The sequence below is a fragment of the Phyllobates terribilis genome, unplaced genomic scaffold, assembly GCF_046119375.1.
Source record: "Phyllobates terribilis strain yellow unplaced genomic scaffold, ASM4611937v1 Scaffold_1__5_contigs__length_1240528914, whole genome shotgun sequence".
Lineage (NCBI taxonomy): Eukaryota > Metazoa > Chordata > Amphibia > Anura > Dendrobatidae > Phyllobates > Phyllobates terribilis.
The window spans coordinates 253,112,917-253,140,394 of record NW_027362761.1 but is presented as its reverse complement, the minus strand read 5'-3'; the positions used below and the strand labels follow the sequence as shown (position 1 = coordinate 253,140,394).

Here is a 27,478-nt window from a genome sequence, read left to right as displayed (position 1 = left end):
TACACGCAGACCACTAGGCAAACCGGACATTATCTTTTATTTGTGAGCAGTCAGGGTGAGGAAACACAGCAACAGCAGCCCTTCGCCACCACTACCACGCTGCACCCCTCACAAGCTGCTGCTTCTGCACGCTCTGGCACCCTACAGGAAAATGGTGTCCCAGTCCCAGTGTGCTGCTGTGTGTGGGGTGCATTCAAACTTACCTGTGGCCCATAGGCCTCCATTGGTTCCAGGCTTCCATCTTCCAGAACCTTCGCAGTACACAATACAGGGAACACAAATACTTTAAAACAGTCAAACCTTTACTGAGCAGTTTACGGTCATTACAATGAAGCCTGTAGGATAGGGTACAACAGGTTAGTCTTTCCCACAGGTACCGTACATAACTTCTAGTTCTCGGTCTGGGTAGAGCATCCCTCTTGCTAACTCTTCCAGCACTAGGAATTCTTCTCCATCACAAGCAGGGCACCCAGATTCCATTACCTCCCACCTCAGAGTATGAGCCCATCTTTCCCTGGAGCATCACAGGCTTAGTGCAACCAAAGATCCCGATGTCCATGTCAAGATCCCCAGGCCAACAGATGGATTCGCATGGAAGGCTTCTATGGCAATCCACTGCCCCGAGTAACAGGCTCATGTTGGCCCTAGCAGCCCACTACTTTTGACCACTGCTATCACTTCAACTTACTTTCCCCAACTGAACTTGGCACTATCTCTCAGTTCCCTCTCCCCAATCTAGGCCGGTTGTTACAGTTAACCCCATCTAGGCAAAACAACAACCCTAGGGTGTTTCACTTTCAGACAACATACATTACTATAAAATACATCTATATGGAATATGTCCCCCCCTGGGACTTATATGACCTACTAATATGGGCATACAGGTGATAGAAATGTAAATCTATTCCTACCTGTATGCCTCATATTAGAGGTCTTGCTGCTGTGAATTTTTTTTTTTTTTTATTCATTCCGTTTTCTGATGCATTCCAGACTCAGGGCCCGGAAGAAATCCCTGCCTCCTGTGTTAATTATGTCGTCTCCCCCCTCTGCTGCATGTCACAGTGCCCTGTGACGTGCAGTTGCGGCGGCCAAATCCCGCGTCTGCGCACTTCACTTGTACACTACATTTTACTGCAAGGATCTTGTGCGCAGGCGCCGGAGAGTCACTGTGACTTCCCGGTTCCTGCGCACAAGATCACTGCAGTACAATGCCCATAGACGGGAGGAAGAAGTGCGCCTTGTGTAAAGAGTGAAGTGCGCAGGATTTGCCCGCTGCAACTGCACGTCTTCAGGGCACTGTGACGTGCAGGGGAGGTGGGGGACATTATAATTAACACAGGAGGCAGGGATTCCTTCCAGGTCCCGGGTCTGGAATGCATCAGAAACCGGAATGAATAAAAATAAAAATAAATTTCACAGCAACAAGACCTAGGTAGGAATAGATTTACATTTCTATTTATGCCCATATTAGTAGGTCATATAAGTCCCAGGGGGTGACAGATTCCCTTTAACTACTTGGGGCGTCAGAGAGTAGAACATCATCTCCACTACTCCTACACAGATGTAAGGCAACCAGTCACTTACTGCAAACTGGACGCACTCCCATCATGATCTCAAGACTCTTTAGCCAAACGTCACAACATTTTTTGTGCAATTTGGGCTAACAGAAGATCAGAATGGACTTATACTACGAAGGCATTAAAAAAGTGCAGCATCTTCAGGTGACAGATCTACATTGTTCACTACATATATGCAAAGTTATAAAACATTCTTATTACACATGGCAGCTATTCAAATTAATGGCGGGCTATGTAACACACTTAGTCTGGCAAATAGAGGTGCATGTTCGCTATGTCATGGATATGCCTAAAAAGGGTTTTATGACCTATCCATATTTAAATAATTGGAGCCGATCTGCAGTACCTGGAAGTAGCCACTAAATAATGTGAAAGAGCGGTGGTGTTGAGCTCCATACACTGTTTACATCCAGCCTCCGCTAATCACTGGAGGAAGAAGGGGTACCTGGGTGTCTGACACCAACCAACTTGTTATTGGTGACCTACACGTTACAGCTTCTGATCACATGCCCAATTAAAGGCTTTACCCTTTTAGGGTATGTTCACACTGCATCTTTTTTTTTTTACCAGGATTTCAAAACATCAGTTTTTCAAGTAGAATACATTTAAAGTGAATCTGTCACCAAATTTGACCTATCTAAACTATTAATATGGGCATACAGGTTATAGACAGCTGAGGAGAGTGATACCTGTATGCCTCATATCCGATACCTTGTTGTGGATAAATCATCTTTTATGACTTCATATAAATGACCTCTTCCAGGCTATGTAAAATAATCTCCGGAGGCAGAGTTATCTTCCAGGCAGCGTCCTCCCCAGAGCCTGGAAGAGGTCATTTATATAAAGTGATAAAAGATGATTGTTGGACGTACAAATGTGTCTCGGCCACCATGAGGTTTACAAAATCCTCAGGAGAAAAAGACTTTGAAAAAAGTAGATTTCTGTGAGGCCAGTAGTGTCAAATTGGATTCCGCCATCAGGAATCTGTGGCTCATAATCTTTGGGGGGGTCTTCAGTGGGCGCTCGCTCATTTGCTGTCTGGGGGTGTCTGCGTGGTGGTTTGGTATCACTTGAGTAAGAGGAGGAAAAATAAAGGAAGGTGGCGACCTCTCCCTCACTATCTGTGTCTGAGGGAAAGAGGGCGTATGCCTCCTCAGCTGAGTACCATGTTTGGGACGAGTGTGACATTTTTTTCACGTGTGTGGTGTGTGTAAAATAACATTTTATTCAGGTGTGTGTGGGTGTATGCATTTGGTATAAAACTTTATTAATTAGAAGAAAAACAAACAAAAAAAAAAAAGAATAGAATAGAAGAAAAGAATCTAGAAAGAAAGATAAAAATAAGAAAAGACTATAGCAAGTTTGTTTTTTTTATTTTACCAAATTTTTAAACGGACATCAGTAAAAAAAAAAAAGAAAAAAAAAAGACACTAATCCTGACTATATTAAGTAAAAAATACTGTAACAGATGCAGATTACTACAGTATAGTTTTGCTGTCACTAATCTAGCTATATTAACTAACCTATTATTTTTGATTCTTTTTATACACTTTTCTATCTGACATGAACCCTGACCATATGCAGTAAAAAATACTGTAGTAGACGCTGATTTCTACAGTATATTTTTACTGTCCCTTATCTAGAAACAGCAACTTAATTATTTTTATTTGATTCTCTTTTCACAAAAAAATGACAACCGGATGCCGATCAGTGATGTGTGTCACTGATCAGTGCTCGGCAGCTGTTGGATGCACACATGGATGTGGTGCAAAAGGGGGGTGGGAGGAGAAAAAAAAAAGCGTCGTTGCCAAAAGCAAGCACAAACGTTGATTAGTGATGTGCGTCACTGATCAGCGCTTGGCAGCTGCAGGACGCACAAAAAAGTGCCAACAAATGAGCGATCAAGTACTGATCAGCGCTCGGCAGCAGAAGGGGGGGGGGGGGATTAGGAAAATGCAGGGGACAGGAGCAGGTCAGAAACATCTTTTTTCTTTCAGCAGCACAAGAAGTGATGGCACAGGCTTCAAAAAGTCTGTGGAACCACAACGCCCAGCAGATCAGGAGCAGAATAACACAGTGAGAGTTCAGACCGCATCTCTGTTAATTGATTGGTGTGATGGGACTTCATCAGCCGATCGCTCCAATCAGTGGTAGGGCTGGTGACGCTGCTGTTGCCTAGCTCCAGCCTATGATCATAGCTGGACTTCAGTGTTTCAGGCATTTTCATTGCATGAAACTGCTGTGATTGGCTGTTCAGAATTGAACAGCCAATCACGTCGATCATAGTTGCAAGGAGTGGAGGTTTGCAAAACCCCCTGTTGCGACGAGTCCCGATGTCCTGCTGTCAATATCAGAAGGCACCTTAATGCAACCACCGCGCATTCAGTCACAGTGCCGGATTTTCGCCAGGACGTATTCATATGTCTAAGGTCGGGAACCCCTTCCCAGCCAAGTTGTCTGGATACGCCCAAGGTCGTGAAGGGGTTAATCATGGAGCATCTTTCGACAGCCTGAAGCATTAAAATAAGCTGAAAAGCCATACATATGAACAGCAAGTCATTGTTGAAAAGAAATTAATATGTTCATTCAAGTGTTTTATTTTTATTTTGCAGTATTATCAGCTGAAAAAAAAAACAGAAGAGATGCAGCACGGACATGCCATAAAAATGATGACCCATCCCTACAGGTCATATACGTCAAACTCTGGCCCGTGGGCCAAATCTGCCCCGCAGGGTGGTTTTATTTGGCCATCGAAACCAGAACCACCACCCCTATGTGGGGCCATTATTTTATATGGAGGACTATGTAGGGTCAATTATTCTGTACAGAGGACTACGTGTGGCCATTATACTGTATACTGGTTGGCCCGCGACTTTGTCCAAAGTTTTTCATTTTGGCCGTCTGTGTATTTGAGTTGGACATTCACGCTATAGGTGGAGCATGTCCACTTTCAGTCCATTCAAAATAAGGGTCTAAAGAGCTCTTTACTCAGAATAGCTGGTGGTTTTATGCTGTTGTAAGGAGATAGACAAGTGAGAAGACGTAGAGTTAATGCCTAACAAAGTGGCTGCAAGCAAACACTGCTGGTCAAAGACGATAGGGAAAGTAAAAAGAATTGCATTAGTAGGAACTCAAGAGTGAAGTGCATGTTCCCTTGGGAAAGAGATTGGAGGAGACACCAGGTCAGGTAATAGCTGTGGCCAGGAGGGCAGTGAAAGGGAGGAGTTAGTGCACAAACCTGTAGCAGGACACATGCGGTACAGCGAGCTGGCTTATAGCTGCCATTACGAGATACCAGATCCGAGTAAAGGAGCCGAGGGAGACCAAAACTGGGAGAGCTGAGCCAAGAAAGCAGGACCAGGGCAGAGAGAAATCACAAGGCCACAGCGGAGGGACATTTGTGTGAGCCATCGCTTCCAGTGTAGACGTACGGTACAAAGTGGGGACCGGGGCCGTGCTTCAGGGAAAGAAGGCGGCCAGTGACACAAATGTACTGAGTAAATCCTCAATCTGGGACTTGCGGTCGAGCGTGTCCAGTTAGGGACTTTATGAAGTTTTGTGTTGCCTAGAGAGTGACAGTGGGCCCAGTAGTGACAGTGACACCCTGTGGGTTGGGGTATTAGGACTAAGATATCACTGATAACAGTTATTTAATAGTAATAATAGAATAGTGTGTAAATAGCATTGTGTCAATATCCTGTTCATTTGAACTACTATATTCTTCTTGTAACATAACTGGTGTCATTATCACAGTTTGCGCCATACCCTGATATTGTGCCGAAGGCACCCCTTTGATTGGGTTAATCGAATAAACAGCTGTTGGTTTAAGTACCACTGTCTCCTTATTGTCTGCACTGTTACATCCATGTACCTGTTAACACTGAGAGAACCTAGTAAAAAAGATTTCCACACCATGTGTAAAAATCCTCTTCTATCAGAAGTTAAGACTGGCAATCGAAGTTAAGTAACCATGTTTCTATTAAAGGGGTGGCCCAAAACTAACAGATTTAAATCCTAAATGTCTTCTCTATGTATTTAATGTAATAATTAATTGCTTTTCTAATATACTCTAAGAAATAAAAGCAGTTCGATGGAGTAGAGAGGAAACTGTAGGGAATTTTTCTTTTTCTTTACCATCTTCATGTTTGATGACGCTTTGTTTGAGAATCCCCAGTACATGCTGGGATACTCAAATGAAATGCCACTACCCTGAAACGAAGCATCATCAGTGACATTTGTTTCAGGGGCTGTGCTAGTCCCTGCCCTACTAAGCACGAATCTGTTGTCTACTCCAATTTCTGCGCCATAGGGACGTCTGTTTCGAGGGCCGGGCTGATCTCGGCTTTTCCTGCATGCTGTGTTCCATCCTTATAAATGTGCATAGACCGTGCGCTCTATTGATTCTCATCAGAGCCGGCGAGAGAGAGCACTGTCACTGTGCAATAATAAGAATATTGCAAAGTGACAAGATCCTACTGAGCACACGTCGGAATTGACAACAGACGAATGCTCAGTAGAGCAGGAACTTGCCAAGCCCCCATGAAATGGTCTTCACTATGACACTTCGTTTCAGGATAGGAACAGAGGCTGTTTCGTTTGAGTATCCCAGCATGAACTTGGGATTTTGAAACAAAACATAAAAACAGGAAGTTGGTTAAAAAAAATAAATAATGCAGTTAGAGAGAGTAGAGAGGGAATGATAGGGACTTTTTATTTAAAGTGAAACGCAATCAGAGTACTACTTTAAATAGATAAACTTTCAGACCACCCCTTTAATTACATAGTTCTGTTGCAGCGATCATTTATGGAAACATTACAACAGGAAGTGCAGCGATCAGTTCCAACATGAGCTGCGGGGAAGCAAAAGTTACAAGAAATATAGTTGTTCATGTTTGCCACTATAGCAAAAATCGCAACAGGAAAAAATAAAATGTAGAATAATTGTAATTACCGAATATTTATTTTACTCACTTATATAGTGCCATTAATTCCACAGCGCTTTACAGACAGTTGGGGCTCACAATCTACATTCCCTATCAGTATGTCTTTGGAATGTGGGAGGAAACCCACGCAAACAAGGGGAGAACATACAAACTCCTTGCAGATGTTGTCCTTGGTGGGATTTGAACCCAGGACCCCAGCGCTGCAAGGCAGCAATGCTAACCACTGAGCCACCGTGCTCAGTGCTATTGGCTATTACCTTACAAGGGTTTAACTTTTTAACTTGTTTCTGGTTCAGTACTAAAGTTTCTTAACTATTTGACAACTTTACAAACCTTGCAACCATTTGTCACTTTCACAGCACTCACTACATCATACAGATTAGCTTTACATGGCATTTGTGTTTCATCAGGAGGATAAACCAGCTGGGAAATTTCAGACAGAATCCAAATATCTGCCGGGTCCTCTTCTCTAGAATATTAGTTTAGTAACAAGAAACAATATCCATTTTCTTACATTTATTATTAAGTTATAATTTTTATATAAAGCAAACAAGAAGTGAAGTCAGATGCTGACTAGCTACTAAGAGTGGGGCCACACAAAGCCAAAAATGTGCATGAAGTCACACGCTCAGGTGAGAATTCTGTTGGACAAGCCAGTTGATTGTTTCCAAGAGATGAGACATCTGGTAATGTTGAGCGATATTCCGGAAGGCATCTACCTGCTCCATGAGAGTCTGCAAGTCAGAAACAGTCAGGTAATGTGCATTTAGGAGATTCCAAATTCAAGCCTAGTCACCAGTGCCAGACAGCTGCTGACAAGGCAAATAAATTCATGGGCTGCATTAAAAGAGGCATAAATGCTCATGAAGATAAAGTTTTGGCTCTATACAAGTCACCAGTGCAGTTGTACTTTTGGGTTCCAGTTTATAATGACATACTGTAGCTGAGCGGATACAGATAAGAGGGACCAAGGTTATTAAGAGAATGGGGGAACGGCAAAATCAAGACAGGGTCAAACTTGGGGATATTCAGTTTGGAAAAACGAAGGCTTATGGACGATCTAATTACAAAGTAAAAATATATGGAGGGGACAGTATAGAGATCTTTCTAATGATCTTTTTACACCTTGGCCTGCAATGATGACAAAGGGGCATCATCTCCATCTACAGGGAAGAAAGTATATTCAGAATCATCACAGGCAATTCATAACTGCATGAGCAAAAAGTTTTAGATAGTAGATTCCATGATGGGAGGTTTATCCAGAGAACTAGTCTAATTGCTGTATGTGGAGTCGGAAAATAATTTTTTCACTTAATATGGGGCTATTAGCAAGTGCCTGATGGTTTTTTTTGCCTTCCTCTGGATCAACATGTTATAGGTTGAACTTGATGGAGTTCTTTCAACCTTAAAACAATGAATACTTTTATTAGACATTAATAAGTACCTTCATTGAAATAGTAAGACTGAAGTTCCCTGCGCAGGTGCAGTACACTGGCATGTTTGCTTCTTTTACTCCTTTACACTTCAAACATATCTGGAAACAAGACAATAAAACCACACTAAATAGATGAATAACCAATACACAAAGCCAAACTAGAAGATTACACAAACTCACCAAATCCTGCAGCATAAAAGCCATCATCTTCTTCTGCAGAGCTTCCACTAATGACATCTCTATGCTGTCCGTGTCATACTCCGCCTGGCAATTAGAACAAATCCACTGTGGTAGCACAGACCCATCCTGTAATGGTGATGAAAGGTGAAAAAGATCAAACACACTGAAACAGATGAAAAGAAGCCAAGACTAATGCAGACAACACCATGCAAACCTGACTGAGAGAAGGATCCTTGCACAAGTCCAGGTCTCGGCAGAAATTACAGCTTCTGCAGATGATTTCAGGAAGTATGTAGGAGCGGCAAGGATCCCGAAACTGGGCATCTTCTGAGAATTCCCCAACATCAATAAGGCGCAAGAGGTCTCTTTTTAATTTGTTAACCTGGTTGGTTATGTTTGAATCCAGAGAAAGTACCTAAAGAACCAAAAACAGCAAGATAATTCAGACAAACCACTCAATATACAGTACAGACCAAAAGCAGTCATCAAAGCAAAAGGTGGCTACTTTGAAGAATCGAGCACATAAGACATATTTTCAGTTGTTTCACACTTTTTTGTTTAGTATATAATTCCACATGTGTTAATTCATAGTTTTGATGCCTTCAGTGTGAATGTACAATTTTCATAGTCATGAAAATACAGAAAAATCTTTAAATGAGAAGGTGTGTCCAAACTTTTGATCTGTACTGTATGCCTTTTTCTCATTCAACCATGCCTATTGCGTGTGCGGCACGGTGGTTAGCACTGTTCGATGCACTGTACAAATCCCACCTAGGATAACATCTGCAAGGAGTTTGTATGTTCTCCCCACGTTAGCATGAATTTCCTCTGGTTTCTACCAACACTCCAAAGACATAATGATAGGGAAAATAGATTATGAGCCCCGCTGTGGAATATGATGGCAAAATAGTAAAAGAATACTTGGCATGGAATATTATTTATATGTTTAGGGAAATCTACAACATTTTGGACTACAAGGCCATGGGGATTTACTGTACAAATGTTTTCATACTCAAACCACCCACTATTCAGTTATCGCTTTGGGTGTTGTTCTCACTCAATAACCAGCTTCATAAGCCTACGTATCTGGTGAAGGTATTGTCCCCCAAGGCCATATGTCCTGGTAGTGTATAAGACACGTGTTATTATTCTGATGGAGACATTGCACACCTTGCATTGTCTGCAGAGACATCGCCAGCATAAGTTGACATACTGTGGATTTCATTCTGCAGCATGTGAATGAGCTTTGGTGGTGTGCAACGTCAGCAACGTGCTACATTTTTGGGCAACCCCTTTATGGGAAAGTGGTTAAAAAAAAAATTTAAAATCTACAAAACTCTGCATAATAAAGCTAAAAGCAAAATGTGCGTTGGGGTGAGGGGGCTCTAACCATTGGCATGTACACAGCTGCTTTAGGCTACTTACATGCATCTTTATCATTCTAGCAGCTTTTCTGCACTTTGAGCCTTTGTAATATTATGAAGCAGGTTTTGAATGGAGTATTATTTTTTTTTTGTTATAATATAATAGTTTCTACCTATCTGCACCTTAATATGGTGCCAGCTGTGTGCACTCTTTGTAATGGTTTGTATTGATTGTGAAATTTTGGATATTAGAATAGAGGGGCAACAAAAAATCCATGGTAGATACCTGGGCAAAGTGTATATTTGACTGTTTTTCATATATTAATTAATTCCCCATTTTTTATGAATATTTTTATGTACGCCTTTAGATTACATGATTAATAAAATCATTTACATTTATTACGGTGAATTTTGTTTGTGTGTCACTAATTTTGATTTGTAGGTAGTATTCTTGCAGACATCCAGTTATATTACCGGGTATACTGCTTGTTTTGTAGCTTAAGAATTTACAAGTGTCAAGGCTGGGAAGAAAAAAAAAGGCTTAGGAGTGGTTCTTAGTCTTATTGTCTAATTTAGTTTAATTTGTATATATTTTACATGATTAAAAGTTTTTTTTTTTTATTACTGGACAGCCCCATCTCCACAGGAAGATATACGATAGATCGATTGTGCTGCAGAGCTGAGCCTTTATCTCCTTACAGACATGGCCTGACCAAATAGCGAAGGCTGCAGCCAATCAGCGGCCACCAATCGGCTGCAGCGCTCATGTGGCGGAACGATGTCGTGAAGAAACAATGACACATGACGGCAGCGGTATGGCAGGTAAGTACACCATTTTATTTTATTCATTGGGTTGCAGTGAATGAGAATCAAAATACATTTCTCATTAATAAGTGTTCTTTTTAAGTTTTACTACATGAACATAAAAAAAATCATCTATATTCATGACCTAATGCAGAAACCCAAAACCACAAGAGGAAGGCGAGTAACCGATAACAGAACTATGGCGACTAGAAAAGCATTTCTATCTATTATCGGCACTTCATACAGCAAGCTTCCAGGACAAGTAAACCTCTTAAGATCCCTGACACTCTTTAGGCCACGTGTCCATTAAATCCAATACCGTAGTTTCTATTTTAGCAGAAAGTAACTACATAAGTAATGAAGCTTCATTCCTAGTTAAATATCTAACACTATCAGTAGTAATGTAAAAAAAAAAAAATAATAAAAAAATATAATATAATTATATATAATACACACACGATATCATGGTAAAAAGAACAAAACTAAAAGAGATAAAAGAACACAGTACACATTATCCATTCTCACCTTACAAACGTATTTAATGAACTCCAGGGCTGGATTATTGAGGGGCAGATGGGATCCGGGTAAAATGGGGAACATTTCAGAAGGCTCGGTCACATGGCGTGTTCCAGTCACTTTTTTCTGGATCTTCTGTGTGATTGTGAAGAAGTTTTGTGTAAGCTCATTGGCTACATAATCTTGAGAAAATGTAATGAGTCCTAGAAGGATCAGAGACAATTAAAAATCGGTTCTGAATTTTCAGTAGTAGGAAGTATCAGTAATGATTCTACAAAAAAAAGTGTGTTATATAGTGTGCCAATGTGATCAGCATTATCATATACCCAAAGTACGTGCGGTCATTACTCGGCCTAACTACATAGTAATCATATGGCTGCCATCTAACTGATGGCAATATACAGTATAACCATTTACTGTATGTGAACACGTTAACTATTTGGTGCAGACATTTTTGCACGATTTCGGCATCTCTTGGCAGGAAAAACGCAGAATTCACCCATACTAATGCGTGGGGAAAAATCTACACCAAATATGCAAGTAAAAAAAGCAGCAAAAACGCTCATTTTTACTTGCGTTTTGGGTGCAGATTTTCTCCACTTATTAGTATGGGTGAAATCTGCAGCAAAAAAACAAAGAATAGACATGCTGCAGATCGAAATCTACACGAAATCTGCAAGTGACAAACAGGCAACGTCTGCATGAGACTTCAGGATTCTACTTCACTTTGCTCAAGTCAGGAAACCTTTCAGGTTTTGTGACAAATCTGTACTAAAAAAAATGCAGCAAAGATGCCATGTGTGTACACAGCCTTATTGTCTTGCTTATATGCTTCAGTAATGATGGCGTGCACACTGGTTATGTATTTTACTCACTGAAGGGCTAGCATGTGTAAGGTATGATAGCAGCTCTCGGATGTGTTTCTCACCAGGCATGGCCCCCGCTTCTCCCACTGTCTCTTGCGATACTTGGCTGTTCTGCCTTCGCTTTATTGGAGTGCTGCCTGGAGCATTACGTCTTAATTCTTCGCGCATACTATGATAAACCGCCACAATGTATGCTGCAGGAAAATGATGTGATCTAATAAGTAATATCAAAGCTAAAAGAATACATCACATGAACGCCCCAGAGTTCAGTACTAACCTGAGACAATCATCAGGAAATAGCTCTGACATGATGCTGCCTGGGGCAAATACTGAACTATATTCCAGTTGTTCTCCAAGCTTTCCTCCACCTGATCCTCTGGCTGCTCACTGTCTGAGTGTGCGTCTGCGTTATCTTCCTCATCATCATCTTCACTTTCATCCCCTTCATCGTCCTCAGATTTCTTCTTCTTACCACTCTGTCACAAAAGGAGCCACACTCATTCATAATCATGCGCAACAGATCAAATAAGGAATATTTTATAATATTTCTATGGCCACTAACCTCCCCATAGTGCACGCTAGAAGGTAGTTTTCCCTTAATCCCTCCATAGTTTGCAGGGTCCATCCACAGAAGAAACTCCCAACAGCGAGAAAAGGAGATTGTAAGAGAGTGAAATATCTCCTTGGTGTGAATACTGTTAAGAGAAAACTGGAATGACTTCACCAAAAAGATGGACACAAATATGTTTAGGACACAAAGAAGGCACCTACCTCTGGGTAATGTATTCCACATAGGCAATGGCATCTTCTACTCGCCGCTTCTTAGTACAAAGGATGATGCGATTAAAGTTAGCGTACACAACAGACGAGCCAAGCCTTTTAAATTCAGCGACCAATCTACAAGAGAACATAGGGTGTGATCTAACAATTCATACACTACCGTACAGCATCACTTCAAAGTAAGGGAAATCTAATATTTAACTGTTCTATGAAATTAGATCATAGAATGGCTTAAAAGGGAGTTTTCCCACGAACAAAAGTTCATTTTACTCAATAGATCTAGGAATAACACCACCTTTCACAATTGGAGGTGTTTAAATAAAATGTTCCCGTGCTGAGATAATCTTATAAATGTGCCCCTGCTGTGTACTGTGTAATGGCTGTGTCTGACTGTGCAGGAACATGGTCTGATCATATCACATTAAACACATCCAAATTGTGGAACTTATTATTATTCCAAGATCTATTGATTAAAATATACTTTTGCTAGTGGGAAATCCTCTTTAATTATGTGTTGGTTGTAAATCTATCTTAACTGAAAAGTTATGTAAAATTACATACATACCACACTAGTTTTACACTAGATAAAAAGGAAAATCTTTTTCCATTAAAAACATTTACATCTTTAAAATGGAAGTTTTATACGAAGAATTTAATGACTTTCCCTTAAGATATATAGATGACCTATCAGTGGTGTTCGATAACTCAGCTGATACTTGGATATCCACTCATACTGACGTGAATGTGATCTGATGTACAGTACCTGAGAACAGACCCTAGACAACGTACGGAGCTTTGGTCTTCTGGCTCCATACAATTAACTTTTAGTGACCATGTATCAAGGGTCCAGCTGAGCGGTGGAGTTGCCTGGCGTCAAACCCCCACAGATCTGATATTGATGGCCCATTATAAATCAATATCTTATCCCAAATGATCCCTATTTAGACCTAAATGTTTTACTCACTGTAGAAACAACTTTTTCATCATATTGTGAAGCGTTCGATGAAGGGCAGGGTCATAAAGAAGTGAAGATGGGCTCCGTAGCCACCGGTAGAAGTGCATGACTTGGTTATCTGCATATACATTGTGGTACTGAGTAATTTCCTTCACCCAGCCAACCACCATACTCTTCAAAATCCTAAGGAGGTTAAAAAAACAATTCTTCATAAATTACTACTGATCTATGCATCATTGAATGACATAGTTTTAACAAATGGTATTACTACAACCGAGATTCTCAGATTTTTAGGGTTTTAAATGGTTAATGTTGGTGTTCTATACATCAACTCCATATTTAATGCCATACCTGTAAGTGTTGGAACAAAGAGCAGTCTCATCATAACTGGCCACAGCATTGGCCTGATTCCCAGTAACCATATCCTCAAGAGATGCTTGCTGTAGCACATCAAAACTGATCCCAATGCTGCCAGCTCCTTCCAGATCATTGATGTGGTGCGATTGCAGGATACTGTTTACAGCCAGGCTCTGAATATCAAGCTCCACACACACTGGACAAAAAAAAGAAAAAGAATCAAAAAATAGTTTCTGCATGGCTAGTGTATCAAAAATAAAGTGCCACAAAATTTGACAAGTTTATTTGATATTTGAAGAGAAGTCACCCAAATGCTGCTCAAAATCTCCCTTATGCCATAAAGCAAGTGTGCAGGCATGTGAATAAAGACAATCCCCAAATATAAAGAATTTATCACCTAAGACTACATTGCGATAGGTGGTCCCATGTGAGGTCTAATGGAAAAGTAAACCTTGTTAAAAATAAAGTTGGATTTTTTTTCACTTGGATTTACTAAAAGTCACATGTATCCAAAGTCCTATAAAAAAAGAGCAATTTTACCAGTGTTATAACATCCAGCATTATTGATTTCCACAGACGCCTTCTCATCAAACTCCATAACTAAGCGGTTATCATCAGCTTCTTTCCCTCCAAGATCAGGCCGGGAGCTCGGAGAAAGCCAGAGGAGGTGATTATGTCGTCGAAGATGTCTTGAAAAGAACAAGTCTGACCCAAAAGTGGATACGTCATCAGGTAAGTTGCCAATAGGAAGGTGATAATACCTAAGAAAAAAAAAGATCTTCATAAATGAATATTGTTGTATTGTGCTTGTAATTACTAGCAAATTAGCAATTTACTGCTTATTAAAATTATCAGAAGCTCTTAAGATATTTGATTACAGCTCATTGCCTTGGAGCCCAACCACCACTGCTAGACAACAGAACTTGAATAGTGTTGCAAGCGCTTTTCTGTCGAGCTTGTAAGCATTGTTTTGAAAATGGCCAGAAAAGGTGGCGTGCACGTATTTTAATAAGCTGTAAATTGTAGAATTTTTTTTTTTTTTTTTTTTTAGAAGCACTATCTGAAAATATCCATCTATAAAGATGGCCTTAAATGCCTATAATTTAGTCTTTCTGGGATCAAAAAGTGAAAGTTTGCATTCTGATGCTAAAAAGATAGTGACAAGTCTTTGCATTATCAACAATAAAGTTTAAAGACTGAAAAGGCCCAACAACTAACCCTTCCAGAATGGATAGTGCAACCACGAAGTGTCAAAACAAGGCCAAACCTACCAGATTTCTATCTTGTGTGTGTGAGCTGAATACTACATGCTGAGTATTGGTACAAAAAGCAGCCATGATGGTAGTTGCCAGTTATTTAGCGCAGGTTCTGAAACCCACAGCGACGTGGCACAGCTCAGTATTGGATACGCAGATGCATTCTGATATAACACGTTACCTGGCCATCTCAAATGCCTGAGAAAGACAGCTGTCTAAATTGAGATATTGACGAATCATGCGCCGGGCTCCATGGCGCTGCCAGTCCAGGACATTATAACTGATGTCATCTGTGACATGCACAGGGACTAGCGGGAATTCCTCTAGGACAGGCATCCCACTTGTTAACCTCTTCGGGGACCAGTTAGACTGCAATGCAATCAGAGTTGGACCACGTCGCTCATCCTATGAAAACAATGATTGCACAGGCATTAGCCTCCATTAGATTTTACCAGCTCAGACCGCTCTTTTGTGGGTATGCCCCTTACCTTGTAGCTCAGAAGAAGCCTCTGAATGGCCCGAAATACTGTTTTGAAATCAGTCTCTGCTCGAACCTCAAAGACATGTTTCTCAGGGGGCAAAAGCTCAGGGTCCACCCTTTCCTGCATTGCCGTGTGCTCACTAGTATACATACTGCTAAGATTTGGCATCTGGTTACTGCGAACCTATATAGAAGGATCAAAATTAGGGATTGAGGCCTTAAGTCTTGGACTCTAAAAACAATGTTCTTGAAGGAATTAAAACCAAACTTACTGTGTCCAGCACAAATACTGCGGACTTTCTCTGTGACGGTATGAAAAGGCCAAAAAGAGCTTTGTTCCCCTGACAATTGTGGTATAAGTAAATGTGTCTGATACTGCCTGTGAAGAAAAAGGAAATCATTCGGACAGTCTATGATTGTTTTCTCAGTATGTAAGTTGCAGCCTGCAATTTCATTCTTGGTACCTGGCTCCAAGTAGCTGTACTGCGCTAGAGACCTCATATCCAAATGATCCAATTCAAAAGTGTCAGCTTCTCTGCCCGACAAGTGGCGAACCATTTGTTTGTTCACCATGCAAACACAACCCAGCTGGATCACTGCCCGCAGCAAAAGAGGGACCTAAGCGATTGAGTGAAAGAAAATCATTAGTTGATGCCTTGATTCTTAAACCCCATTTTTTTCTCATCACAAAGGCTATCATCAAACTGGGCACATCCACAGGATCTGCCATAAATGCATGATTGGCGAGGGTCCGACAGGTGGGATTCACAGATACACTTCATCTACATGAGACACCATGAGTTGACCTTGGAAGGGCCATTTGTGGCCAAGTACCTGTGTTTCATACACTCCCTCGATGTCTGGAGCAGACAGATCAGCATTAATCTCATTGATGTGCTCCTGGTACATGTCTTCTGCTACAGAATATTCATACAAGTTATACACTGGGTTAGAGCGAGGCAAGATTCTGTTCACCTGTAGAAATGAGAGTGCAAGTCTTAAATTTTATGACAGATGAAGGCTTTGCTGACTGCAGATGCCCTTCATCCAGTCGCAGTCAATATGCATATATACATTAAAACCAATATTTAAAAGGAATGTTTCATCCAAAATTATTTAAAATCACATTTGTGTTAAATTTATATTTTTTGACTTTTTTTTTCCCATATGTGAATTTGTGATGTGAAAATATAGAAAATCTTGCAATTTTCACACTGTTCACGTGGACTTTTTTTTTTTTTTTTAAGACATAATGTGTTTTCAGTGAGTTTACAGTAGGCTCCATATTATTAGAGGCAGGATTACAATGACTGATAACACCTCTATACACAGCTGGTGACACAGGAGCCACCATTCACAACAGGGTAGTCAGTGCTCACTCTGTTTGCTCTACTTTCACACTGACCTTTGCACAAGCTTATTATATGCTTCAATAAAAAATATAGTGGCACAGTCGGTTTATTGTGCTCAATGTACATATGTTGTTTCCCGAAACAGGACGATAACCTCGAATAGCCACAGTGGCCAGTGCAAAAAGTGCAAGTTTACTATATTTTATAATACAGATTGTGATATAAGGAAAATTAAAACTTTAAAAAAAACAAAAAAAACAATATAAAACCAGATTTAACTCCTTCCTGACAAATGATCTAGTGGTACATCATATGTTAGGACCCATTCCCTGATGCTGACTCAGGAATGGAGTCCGCATCTTTGCCAGCGGATAATTAGTTACTATGATTTTTACTATATATACACACACAGCAATACTGTAGAATTGCTGTATTTTGCACAAGCGATCAGATGATTGCAGTCCGCTAAGGAGAATAATAAATACAATAAAAAAGTATATAAAAAAAAAAAAAAAAAAAAAAAACTTTTAAAACCAATATGAAAAACATAAATTATAAAAAAAAAAGTTCAAGTCACCCCCTTTCCCCCTTATTAAATATTAAGAAATAAAAAAAAAGTAAGAAGTACAAGAAGTCCAATCTATCAAGACATAAAACAAATTAATCCGATTGGTAAATGGCGTAACGAGAAAAAAAAAATATATATATAAAAAACGCCACAAATATGTGTTTTGGGCCATGCAACAGCACAAAAAAATCCAATAACAGGCCATCAAAACCTTGCATCTACCCCCAAAATGGTATGGCTAAAAAACATCAGCTCAGCATGCGTCTGTGGCAGTAGAATTTAGAGCAAGCAAAAAAAATAATGTTTTTAAAAAAATATGTATATAAAAACTTGAATCACCCCCTGACAACCTGCCTGTGGTGCCCGTTGCCGATCTCTGCCGGCACAGATTGGTAACAGACCGCTCCTGCTGGCGATTCCCCTGCTTTCGTTGACGTCACGTCGACATAGCAGCAACTGTCTTCGGCCCCAGTCAGTCATTGCTCTGAGCCGGCGCCAGGTAGAACAGGTAGTTGCCTCGGTCAGCCTGTGATTTTTAGGCTCAGAGCATGAAAATAAAATAGTCTGGGACAAGCACTTTGAACAGCTATTTATCTTCTGAGGATCTATTCCCGGCTGCGTGCAACTATCCAAGCTGGATCAGGCAGCCCATTAATCTGAAAATATAAGGCGGCGGGACAGTAGACCACATGTTTATGGCAGCAGGATAGCCCTCACCTTTTTGTACACCACTCCTTCCTCTGTTTTGGGCACTCTCTGGTTGACATAGAAAAGTCGAGGAATGTTTAGCTTAATGCAATGCAAATCGCTGCCAATTACTGCCCACAGGCGGAAGATGCCAGGCTGGCTGCTTTCCCCAATCTGTAAACATTAAAAGCACTTAATGAACTACTTATAGGTCTTGTTGCACACTTTTTTTTTTTAAAGATAAAGCCAAACCTGCACAATCTGCCAGGGCATGTCGAGGATGCTGCGAGCCGTTCGACGCAGGAAACTGCCTAACCCAGCTGCTTGGGTTTCACGGACGACACCTCCTGCTCCAGGGGCTACATCTCCATCATCTAATCTCCGTTTCTTCTGTCGTTCTTTGCGCTGACGTGCCTGTATCTCCCACTTTTTCTTATGATAACGCAACCAGAGAAGTCTCTCTTCCTACAAAAGGATAAATGCAAAAACAATGAAGATATACAGGTAACAAGAATGGAACCTAACTGCAGCCAGAACTCAATAGAAAGCCAAACTCACCCTTGTGGTGCCCAGAGGAGGTGGCGGACCCAAGACCTCTCTCCAAGACTGTGTAAGTGCTACATCTTGGGAGTCACCTTGGCTTTCCTCTGCTGTCAGTACACGTTTTCTCTTCGTGCTTATGGGAATAGCGGGCTGCAGATGTTTCTTTACTCCAAAGTCCTCAATATCTGCAGTTTGGGACGGATCGGACTGCTGCAGTTGAGCAGTAACCTAGAAAATATACAAAACATATTTAACTATTGCAAGACGCTATGTTCTTAGTGTCTAACTAGGGGGTCTCAAACATGGGGCCCAAAATGTCATTTTTTATGCCCCACAGCCAGGGACGGATTATAATGAGACAAACTGGGCCAACACTTGGGCAAGACGCACTGTAGTCTTTTTGCAACACCATTGGCTGCAAGCATTGTTGGGTGGAGAAGACATGTAATTATAATGAATGGGGGGGGGGATGTTTAATTGTCATGAATTTGGCAAGAGGTGCGAGAGAGGACATGTAATCGTAAAGAACTGAGGGGGGTGGTAGAAAGGACACGTGTTTGTAATGAATTTGGTAAGGGGTGGCTGAGAGGACATGTAATTGTAATGAATTGGGGTGGATATTTAATTCTCATGTAAGAGGTGGGGAAAGAGGACATGTAATTGTAAAGAATTGAGAGCGGGTGGTAGAAAGAACATGCATTTGTAATGAACTTGGTAAGGGGTGGCTGAGAGGACGTGTAAATATAATGAATTGGCGAGTGGGGGGGTGAGAGAGAGGACATGTAATTGTAATGAATTGGAGGAATAGGACAGCGGCACAGTGCTGGATTACCAATTCATATTTTGTATGGTGGGATGTACAGTGGTTACTGCTATATTAATAGTGTGGTGCACATATGTATTCCGGCATGCAGTGTGGGGAACTTTGTCTATGTCGTGGCAATATAGCCCCAGCAGTCTAGATTTACAGAAGGGCTTGAATGCCAACAGGATTTTTTTTCTTTTTTTAAGTGGCTCCGGGCCTCATTTTAATTTGAGACCCCTGGTGTAAACATAACTTACGGATAGCTATTTCAATTAAATAACGAAAATGACATAGGGCTACAGGAGACTATTGTAACGCACATACAGTAAAGCTGTTACCTACTGAAATGGTTCAATGATTAAAGTATTAAACGCTCCTATTTAACATTATTCTTCAATAGCACCCCAAGTTAGCCGCCATTTCATCTAGGACTGTATAAAAATCTGGAAAATTCTAGGTGTCAGTCCAATAACCAAAAATCAATGTGCCATTTTATATTTGTGGCCATTTAGAAATAGTCCAAGATGCCAGTTGGAAATTCCTGGCAATTTGGCTCCTATATACATAGTAATAGAGGCTTGATGGGTATGCAGATCCAAACATCTGGAGATGGTGGTGTCTGGGAATACCAAGACGGCTGAAACAAAGGGGTCTCATCGTTCTTCTAAGAGCTGTACCCAATAGCTTGACTCTCCAGTTATATTCACAGATTTCCCACACTAAGTTTACAGGACACTAAGGAGATTTAGTCATATAGTATGACAAAGGCACTATCATTTCCGAAATATCGAACATTCAGACACAATTCAGATTAGTATACAGGACAATAACACGTGCATACAGACATTCATAGTCAAGGAGCTGAACGAGTGACTAGTAATGTATCGAAAATTTGCAGCATATTAAAAAGATCTTCTCTGGGAAACTGCTAACTATTAACGTCAGAGGATTCATAGTCACAGAACCTTTGTAATCTCATTTAACCCTTTTAATAGGCATTTTTCATTCTCTTACGTCTTGGCTCTGCAGGAAATCTCGGATCCACACTTGCTTTTGTAAGGGACATAAGTAGGTTGTAAATTTACTTTTGCATTAACCTTTTGTTTCCTCAGAGCAGAAATTCATCATATAAAGCCTGATGAATCCTAGAAATTTCTGCTTACATACCGCACAACGTGCAATTATCAACAATTAACAGAACACTAAAATAGGAAGAAAAGCAACAGCGCAGCTAGTAAATAACTAATTATTAATGAACTATATCCGGCCACAGCGCTGATTGTTAGTCAAGCATTTACCACTTAGAAGTATGGATTAGTTACACTTTCCAGTAAAATATAGGCCTCTTTCGGAACAGAAGATAAGAAAAAAAAAAAACTATTATTTTATTTTTAATGATGAGCTGTAACCATAATGTTTATTCTGCTGCATAGGCAAATCAAACAGCGCCACCATCTGGACATAAGAGAAATCATCCAAGAGTGAGCAGAAAGGTATGAACAAAATACATACAAGAACAGCAGTTCTAGAACGTCCCAATATGCTCAGCCCTGATTTTAGACCAGGACCAAATACGCACTTGCTTTTTCCCTGCACTAGTGAAGAGCTCATTAATTCTTTTTTGCTTGTAGACGTCATTCTTCTCGAGCAACTTCTTATGGAGCCAATCTGGGTGTCTTACCCGGGGAACTGGATTCTTCACCTAAAACACACGATATCATTTTTTATAAAATCTAAACACATGCGTCAATATTATAAAAAGCCAAAATCTAATAGATTGAAAAGTTATTCAACTTGTAACTAAATTCTTGTTTACATCCAATGCTGACAATCCATAAAGACCAATTTCTGTATGGTAAATACAAATGTGCCAAGTAGATGATCCTCGGAGCTACATAACCCGAGCCATAATAAGCCTCACAAATACAAGGGGACAGCGTCAGCTGAGTTTTAGAGAGAACATTATGCTCAGAACATAATTGCATTTTGCTTTTTAGGCTTGGTTAAAATTCCATTTTCAAGGGCGTAACGACCGGGCCCGTGTGAGAGGGAGCCCGCCGACGCCAGCCTATATTTCAGCTGGATGTGCGTCTGAGGGGGCTTATTCACCTGCATTGTGGCGCAAACACTCGCCGGGTCCCTGCACCGCAATACAAGCTGCCGAACCAATCAGAGGGGTTGGCAGATGATGTCAACATGCAAGTCAGTGGCTGCGTATGGCAATGACATCATGTGGTGCCCCTCACTTGAATGTTGAAGTCAGATGTCTAAAGAGGACACCGCATGGCGTGGGAAAGTGAGCAGAATCGTTTTGTTTCATGCGGTACATCAGCAGGATAGGGGGACATATATACCAGGAAGAGGCCCAGGATGGGGGGCCATGTATACCAGGAAGAGGCCCCAGATAGGGGGGACGACGACATTAGTACAGGATGGAGGACATTACTACATAAATCAGGAAGGGGGGTGGGTGGGGACACACGTATGGGCTTATAGCATTAATAACGCTACAAGGGCCCATACATCTGACCAACATGCAGGGGCGAGGGGGTGTGGCAGATCCAAAATTTTTCACCGCGGCCCATCGAACTCTAGTTACACCACTGGTTCATACCTGTTGTAATGCTGCAGGAATTGTAATGATTTTTTGAATAGCACTACCCAGACGCTCTATGTAGTAATCCCAATCTAGAATCTGAAAGAAGAAAAAATAAATAAAAACACCACGATAAATAACTCACTAGGTCTAAACAAAAAAAAATATTTAATATATATATATATATATATATATATATATATATATTACACACACATACATATACACACAGGGTGGTCGTCCAAAAGTAGGTGGACAGAAAGTGTAATAAGGTTATGAAGGGGGAGATTTATCAAACATGGTGTAAAGTGAAACTGGCTCAGTTGCCTTTAGCAACCAATCAGATTCCACTTTTCATTCCTCACAGACTCTTTGGAAAATGAAAGGTGGAATCTGGTTGCTAAGATAATTCAGATAACACATAATGGCAAATAATTTAAATACAGAAGAAAATGGATTTTAACAGAATATTGGAAATCTCAAAATGCTGAAACAGTTAGAGCAAATTGGGTTGAAACATTTGGTACTCAAGCCCCAAAGAGACAAACCATTTACTGCATTCCTGACAAATTCAATGCCACTGGCTCAATCCTTAATGCTCCAAAAACTGCTCGACCCAAAACAGTCTGTACAGAAGATAATAAACAATTTGTTGTTGAAATATTTGTTCAGAGTCCAAAAAAGTCCCCAGAAGAGCCTCTGTGGAATTGGAAATTAGACGGCTGCAATCTAGTGTTTGATAAATCTCCCCCTTCATAACCTTATTACACTTTCTGTCCACCTACTTTTGGACCACCCTGTATATAAAAAATATTATATAATATATATACACACACACACACACACACACACACACATATTATATATATATATACACACACACACACACACACATATATACACACACACACATATTATATATATATATATATATATATATATATATATATATATATATATATATATATATATATATATATATATATACACACATATACATATATATATACATACACACATATACACACACAAAAGCAGTAGTGACAATTTTACAAATAAAAAAGAAGAGACAGACATTTAACTAACCGAGCGTATATCTAAATCCTGTAGAGATGGGTTTTTCAGCCATTTGCGTAGATAATGTCGCTTTACTCCTAACTCTGCCTGAAATATTGCCAGAGGAATAGCTCTAAAATGAAAATGAAAAAAAAAAAAAAAAACATTGAAACAGGACTAACACAAACTCAGATTTCAGAGGGTCACAGGCTGCAGTTAAAAACATTTCTACTAAAGATTGGAATCAAGTTAATGTAATTTTTTTTTATCATAAGACACACTTTTCAGCAAAAAAATCTTGCTAAAAAGTATGTGCAGCTTCCAGAAGACTGCTGACACAGCAGTCTACTCAATTACTTAGGGAACTGTACTCTCTTCTCCTGCCCAACACTGATCTGTCTGATCAGTACAGGGCAGGAAAGAAAGCTTCCAGAACCTGCATAGCTGAAGGATCTTTTAGGTCATGTGATGCCTGGAAGGCACTGCAAAATGTGATAATGTACAGTGTGCAGATGTGTATATACAGCAGGGCCGAGTATGCATGTACTCTGCATTCAGCAGTGTTATGTATACGTGTACGCTGCAGAGAGTGTACATAATGTAAAGCTATATGTGTGTAATACACATGCTTCAAAGAAACACATACACAAATTACCGCCATATTCCAACCTATTGCATTAAAATTAGTAGAAAAAAGGAGCATTTTTCTTAAATTTTTCTTGCGTTGTTTTTAAGTTCTACTAAAAGGCTGATGGTAAAAAACATAAGGCAACTCCAAACCGAGAGCATGCTGGCCCTAAAAAAATAAATAAATCACAAACCAAAACGCTTTGCAGGTGCGCTATTCAATATTACATTTTAAAATATGCTATTTTACTGTATTTTTTTAACACACACCTGGTCTAGATATCAGAAAATGGGAAAAAACATATCAATGGGACTGCTCTTAATGTTTATTTTTAGTTATTTTTTCTCTTTTGCTCACACCTTTCAGTAACAGGAGATCCCTCAGGCTTGCGAGAAATGACATATCGGCAACTAAGTCCAGCATCCTTAACCATCTGATCACCCAGAAACTCAGCGAGGCGTTTAGCAGTACTAATAGATGTAGATTTTTGCTCCCCATAATCTTCAAGTCGTCGAGACATGGAACGATTTTCAGAGATCAATTCAAACAGCTCTGAATCTGGCATATTGGCAGCCTGAACAGAAAAAAAGGTTGTAAAAAGTACAGAAAAGATGACAATGCATGGAAAATATTGCACATGATAAACCGAGCTGCTAGAGTAGAAACTATATCAGATAATGTATACGCATGCATAAATTCAGCAGCACATTTACAATCTGATAATGGAATTGAGAAATTAATATGGGGCCAACAGGGAAAAGTTAATTTCTAGTATCCCTGGTGCTGACGGCTAAATATCAAACTCAATTGATTTAAATATTTTATAAATCTGTGATGCAATAGAACAATGCTACACAACTTTAGCGCACTCACCTTGCTGTAAAGCACATCCAGCCAGTAATCTGCCACCTTGGCGACAGAAGCATAGACCTCCTCCAATGTGCTCCCCTTCAGGAAAGCCTCAAACACAGAGGACTGGAATATCTTGATCAGCTGCAATTCCCCTCTTCTCTTTACTTCAAACCCTTTAAGCTCAGCAAGGGAACCATCTTCATTAAATACGGCGTACCTATGGCGGTGGAAAATTATAAGACGACACGTACAAGACAAGCGCACCAAGAATGCTAGTGGTGGACATTACTTACAGCCCTGCAGCGATCTTAAGCCCTTTACAGTCCATGACGTATTAATACGCGTCAGTGCCCTGGGCTTTAAGAGCCTGACCCGTATTAGTATGTCATCGCGATCGCGCACGCACACAGGCTGTGACAATCAGCTGACACCCGGTACTATGTGCAGGGAGCGGTCCTGCACCGCTCCCGGCACATTAACCCCCGCAATGCTGCGATCGAATTGCGGTGGCAAGGGGAGGTGATCGGTATACTCACCTCCTCTTCCGGCCACCAGCGCTGTCTGCCGCGGCTTCCCGGGTGTTGCCATGACAACCCGATGTAGTCATGATAACATCCGGGTCACCAGGCAGCAGGAACATTGTTTGGTCATGCGCAGTGCACGACCACACAATGTTCTCACTGTGCAGCGCTGACTGCCTGCATAGCACAGGGATGGTGCTCCATCCCTATGCTGTGCAGGCGATCAGAATAAAAAAAGTTAAAGTCCCAGAGTGGGACAAAGTAAAAAAGTGTAAAAACTGTCAGAAAGTGAAAAAAAAAAAAAAAAAAAAAAAAAAATTGTAAAAATACTTAAAAAAAATAATCCACCAAAAATAAAAATATAATGTACCCATCAATAAATATTATTATGAAAAAAAGCAAACAAACAATAAAAGTACACATATTTGGTATCGCCGCATCCGGAACGATCTGACCTATAAAACTGTCCCACTAGTTAACCCCTTCAGTGAACACGGTAAAAAAAATAAATAAAAAACAAAGCAAAAAACAATGCTTTATCATCATACAGCCAAACAAAAAATGGAATAACACGCGATCAAAATGACGAATATAAATAAAAATGGTACCGCTGAACACGTCATCTTGTCCCGCAAAAAACAAGCCGCCATACAGCTCCATCATCCGAAAAATCAAAAAGTTATAGCTCTCAGAGTAAAGCAATGCAAAAAAATAATTTTTTCTATAAAATAGCTTTTATTGTGTAAAAGCGCCAAAACATAGAAAAACAATATAAATGTGGTACCGTTGTAAACGTACTGACCCAAAGAATAAAGCTACCTTATCAATTTTACCACACGCGGAACAGAATAAAAAAAAAACAATTCCTGAATTGTTGTTTTTTGTTTATTCTGCCTCCCAAAAATCGTAATAGAAAGCGATCAAAAAATGTCACGTGCCTGAAAATGGCACCAATAACAACGTCAAGTCATCCCGCAAAAAACAAGCCATCACATGACTCTGTCTGCCCAAAAAAAAAAATTATAGATTTTTTTTTTTTTTCTTTACAAAAAATGCGTCTTTTAGTGTGTGACAGCTGTCAATCATAAAAACCCGATATGATTCTGGTATCACTGTAATCGCACTGACCCGAAGAATAAAGTAATCTCATCACTTATACCGCACGAGGAACGGCGTAAAAAATAAACTCTCGGGTTAGGGTTGTGATGGGGTTGGGATTTTTTCAAAAGTAAGAAAAAAAGATGACGATATGGCGACTAGTGTTGAGCAAGTCCTCGCTACTTGAGTTTGCATCGGGTGCTCTGGTATGCATTGAGTATCGTGGGTATTTGAGTGACATGCTCGAGTCTCCGCCCCATATGCTTCAAGGCCAAAAAAACGTTGTGGGGATTGCCTGCCATGCACGAGCGATCCCTGCATGTTTTTTTTTGGGTGTCTAATAATAGTGAAACATGCGGGGCAGGGACTCGAGCATGTCACTCGAGCACACGCAGTACATGGTGCATACCGGAGTACCCGATGCAAACTCAAGTAGCGAGCACTTGCGCTCAAGACTAATGACAACTTATTCAATAGGATGACCTAATGTTATCAAATTCTCTGTCGTACCTCTGGGTTCAAAATGTTCACTATACCCCTTGATAAAATCCTTGAGGGGTCTAGTTTCCAAAATGGGGTCACTTGTGGGGGGTTTCCACTGTTTAGGCACACAGGGGCTCTCCAAACGCAACATGGCGTCCGCTAATTATTCAAGCTAATTTTACAATCGAAAATTCAAATGGCGCTCCTTCCCTTCTGAGCCCTGCCGTGCGCCCAAACAGTGGTTTTTCCCCACATATGGGGTATCTGCGTGCCCAGGGGGAAATTGCACAACAAATTTTGGGGTCCATTTTTTCCTGTTACCCCTGCGGAAAAAAAAAAAAAAAATTGTGAAAATTTTGTGAAAAAAGTTAAATGTTCATTTTTTTCTTCCACATTCCAAAAATTCCTGTGAAGCACCTGAAGGGTTAATAAAGTTCTTGAATGTGGTTTTGAGCACCTTGAGGGGTGCAGTTTTTAGAATGGTGTCACTTTTGGGTATTTTCTGTCATAAAGACCCCTCAAAGTGCCTTTAAATATGATGTGGTCCCTAAAAAAATGGTTTTGTAAATTTTGTTGGAAAAATGAGAAATCGCTGGTGAACTTTTAACCCTTATAGCTCCATAACAAAAAAAAATTTTGGTTCCAAAATTGTGCTGATGTAAAGTAAACATGTGGGAAATGTTCTTTATTAACCATTTTGTGTGACATATCTCTCTGATTTAAGGGCATAAAAATTCAAATTTTGAAAATTGCAAAATTTTCTACATTTTCGCCA

The 27,478-nt window shown here is 40.3% G+C and overlaps 1 protein-coding gene across 1 annotated transcript in view; it reads right to left on the bottom strand.

Moving 5' to 3' along the window:
- Window positions 1-6,551: 6,551 nt before the first annotated feature.
- Window positions 6,552-27,478, bottom strand: part of POLE (DNA polymerase epsilon, catalytic subunit) — a 67,086-nt gene continuing 46,159 nt past the window's right edge. The window contains exons 25-49 of the mRNA XM_073671173.1: window positions 24,623-24,818; window positions 24,109-24,323; window positions 23,152-23,254; window positions 22,084-22,164; window positions 21,049-21,171; window positions 18,680-18,892; window positions 18,374-18,586; window positions 18,152-18,295; window positions 16,349-16,489; window positions 15,979-16,132; window positions 15,787-15,893; window positions 15,522-15,698; window positions 15,215-15,438; window positions 14,318-14,538; window positions 13,772-13,973; window positions 13,430-13,603; window positions 12,457-12,582; window positions 12,248-12,380; window positions 11,963-12,161; window positions 11,748-11,879; window positions 10,829-11,022; window positions 8,350-8,550; window positions 8,136-8,261; window positions 7,965-8,054; window positions 6,552-7,254 (exon numbers count right to left, since the gene is read on the bottom strand). Coding sequence (XP_073527274.1) covers window positions 7,141-7,254; window positions 7,965-8,054; window positions 8,136-8,261; window positions 8,350-8,550; window positions 10,829-11,022; window positions 11,748-11,879; window positions 11,963-12,161; window positions 12,248-12,380; window positions 12,457-12,582; window positions 13,430-13,603; window positions 13,772-13,973; window positions 14,318-14,538; window positions 15,215-15,438; window positions 15,522-15,698; window positions 15,787-15,893; window positions 15,979-16,132; window positions 16,349-16,489; window positions 18,152-18,295; window positions 18,374-18,586; window positions 18,680-18,892; window positions 21,049-21,171; window positions 22,084-22,164; window positions 23,152-23,254; window positions 24,109-24,323; window positions 24,623-24,818 — 4,003 coding nt within the window. The 3' untranslated portion in view covers window positions 6,552-7,140. The remainder of the gene's footprint in view (window positions 7,255-7,964; window positions 8,055-8,135; window positions 8,262-8,349; window positions 8,551-10,828; window positions 11,023-11,747; window positions 11,880-11,962; window positions 12,162-12,247; window positions 12,381-12,456; window positions 12,583-13,429; window positions 13,604-13,771; window positions 13,974-14,317; window positions 14,539-15,214; window positions 15,439-15,521; window positions 15,699-15,786; window positions 15,894-15,978; window positions 16,133-16,348; window positions 16,490-18,151; window positions 18,296-18,373; window positions 18,587-18,679; window positions 18,893-21,048; window positions 21,172-22,083; window positions 22,165-23,151; window positions 23,255-24,108; window positions 24,324-24,622; window positions 24,819-27,478) is intronic.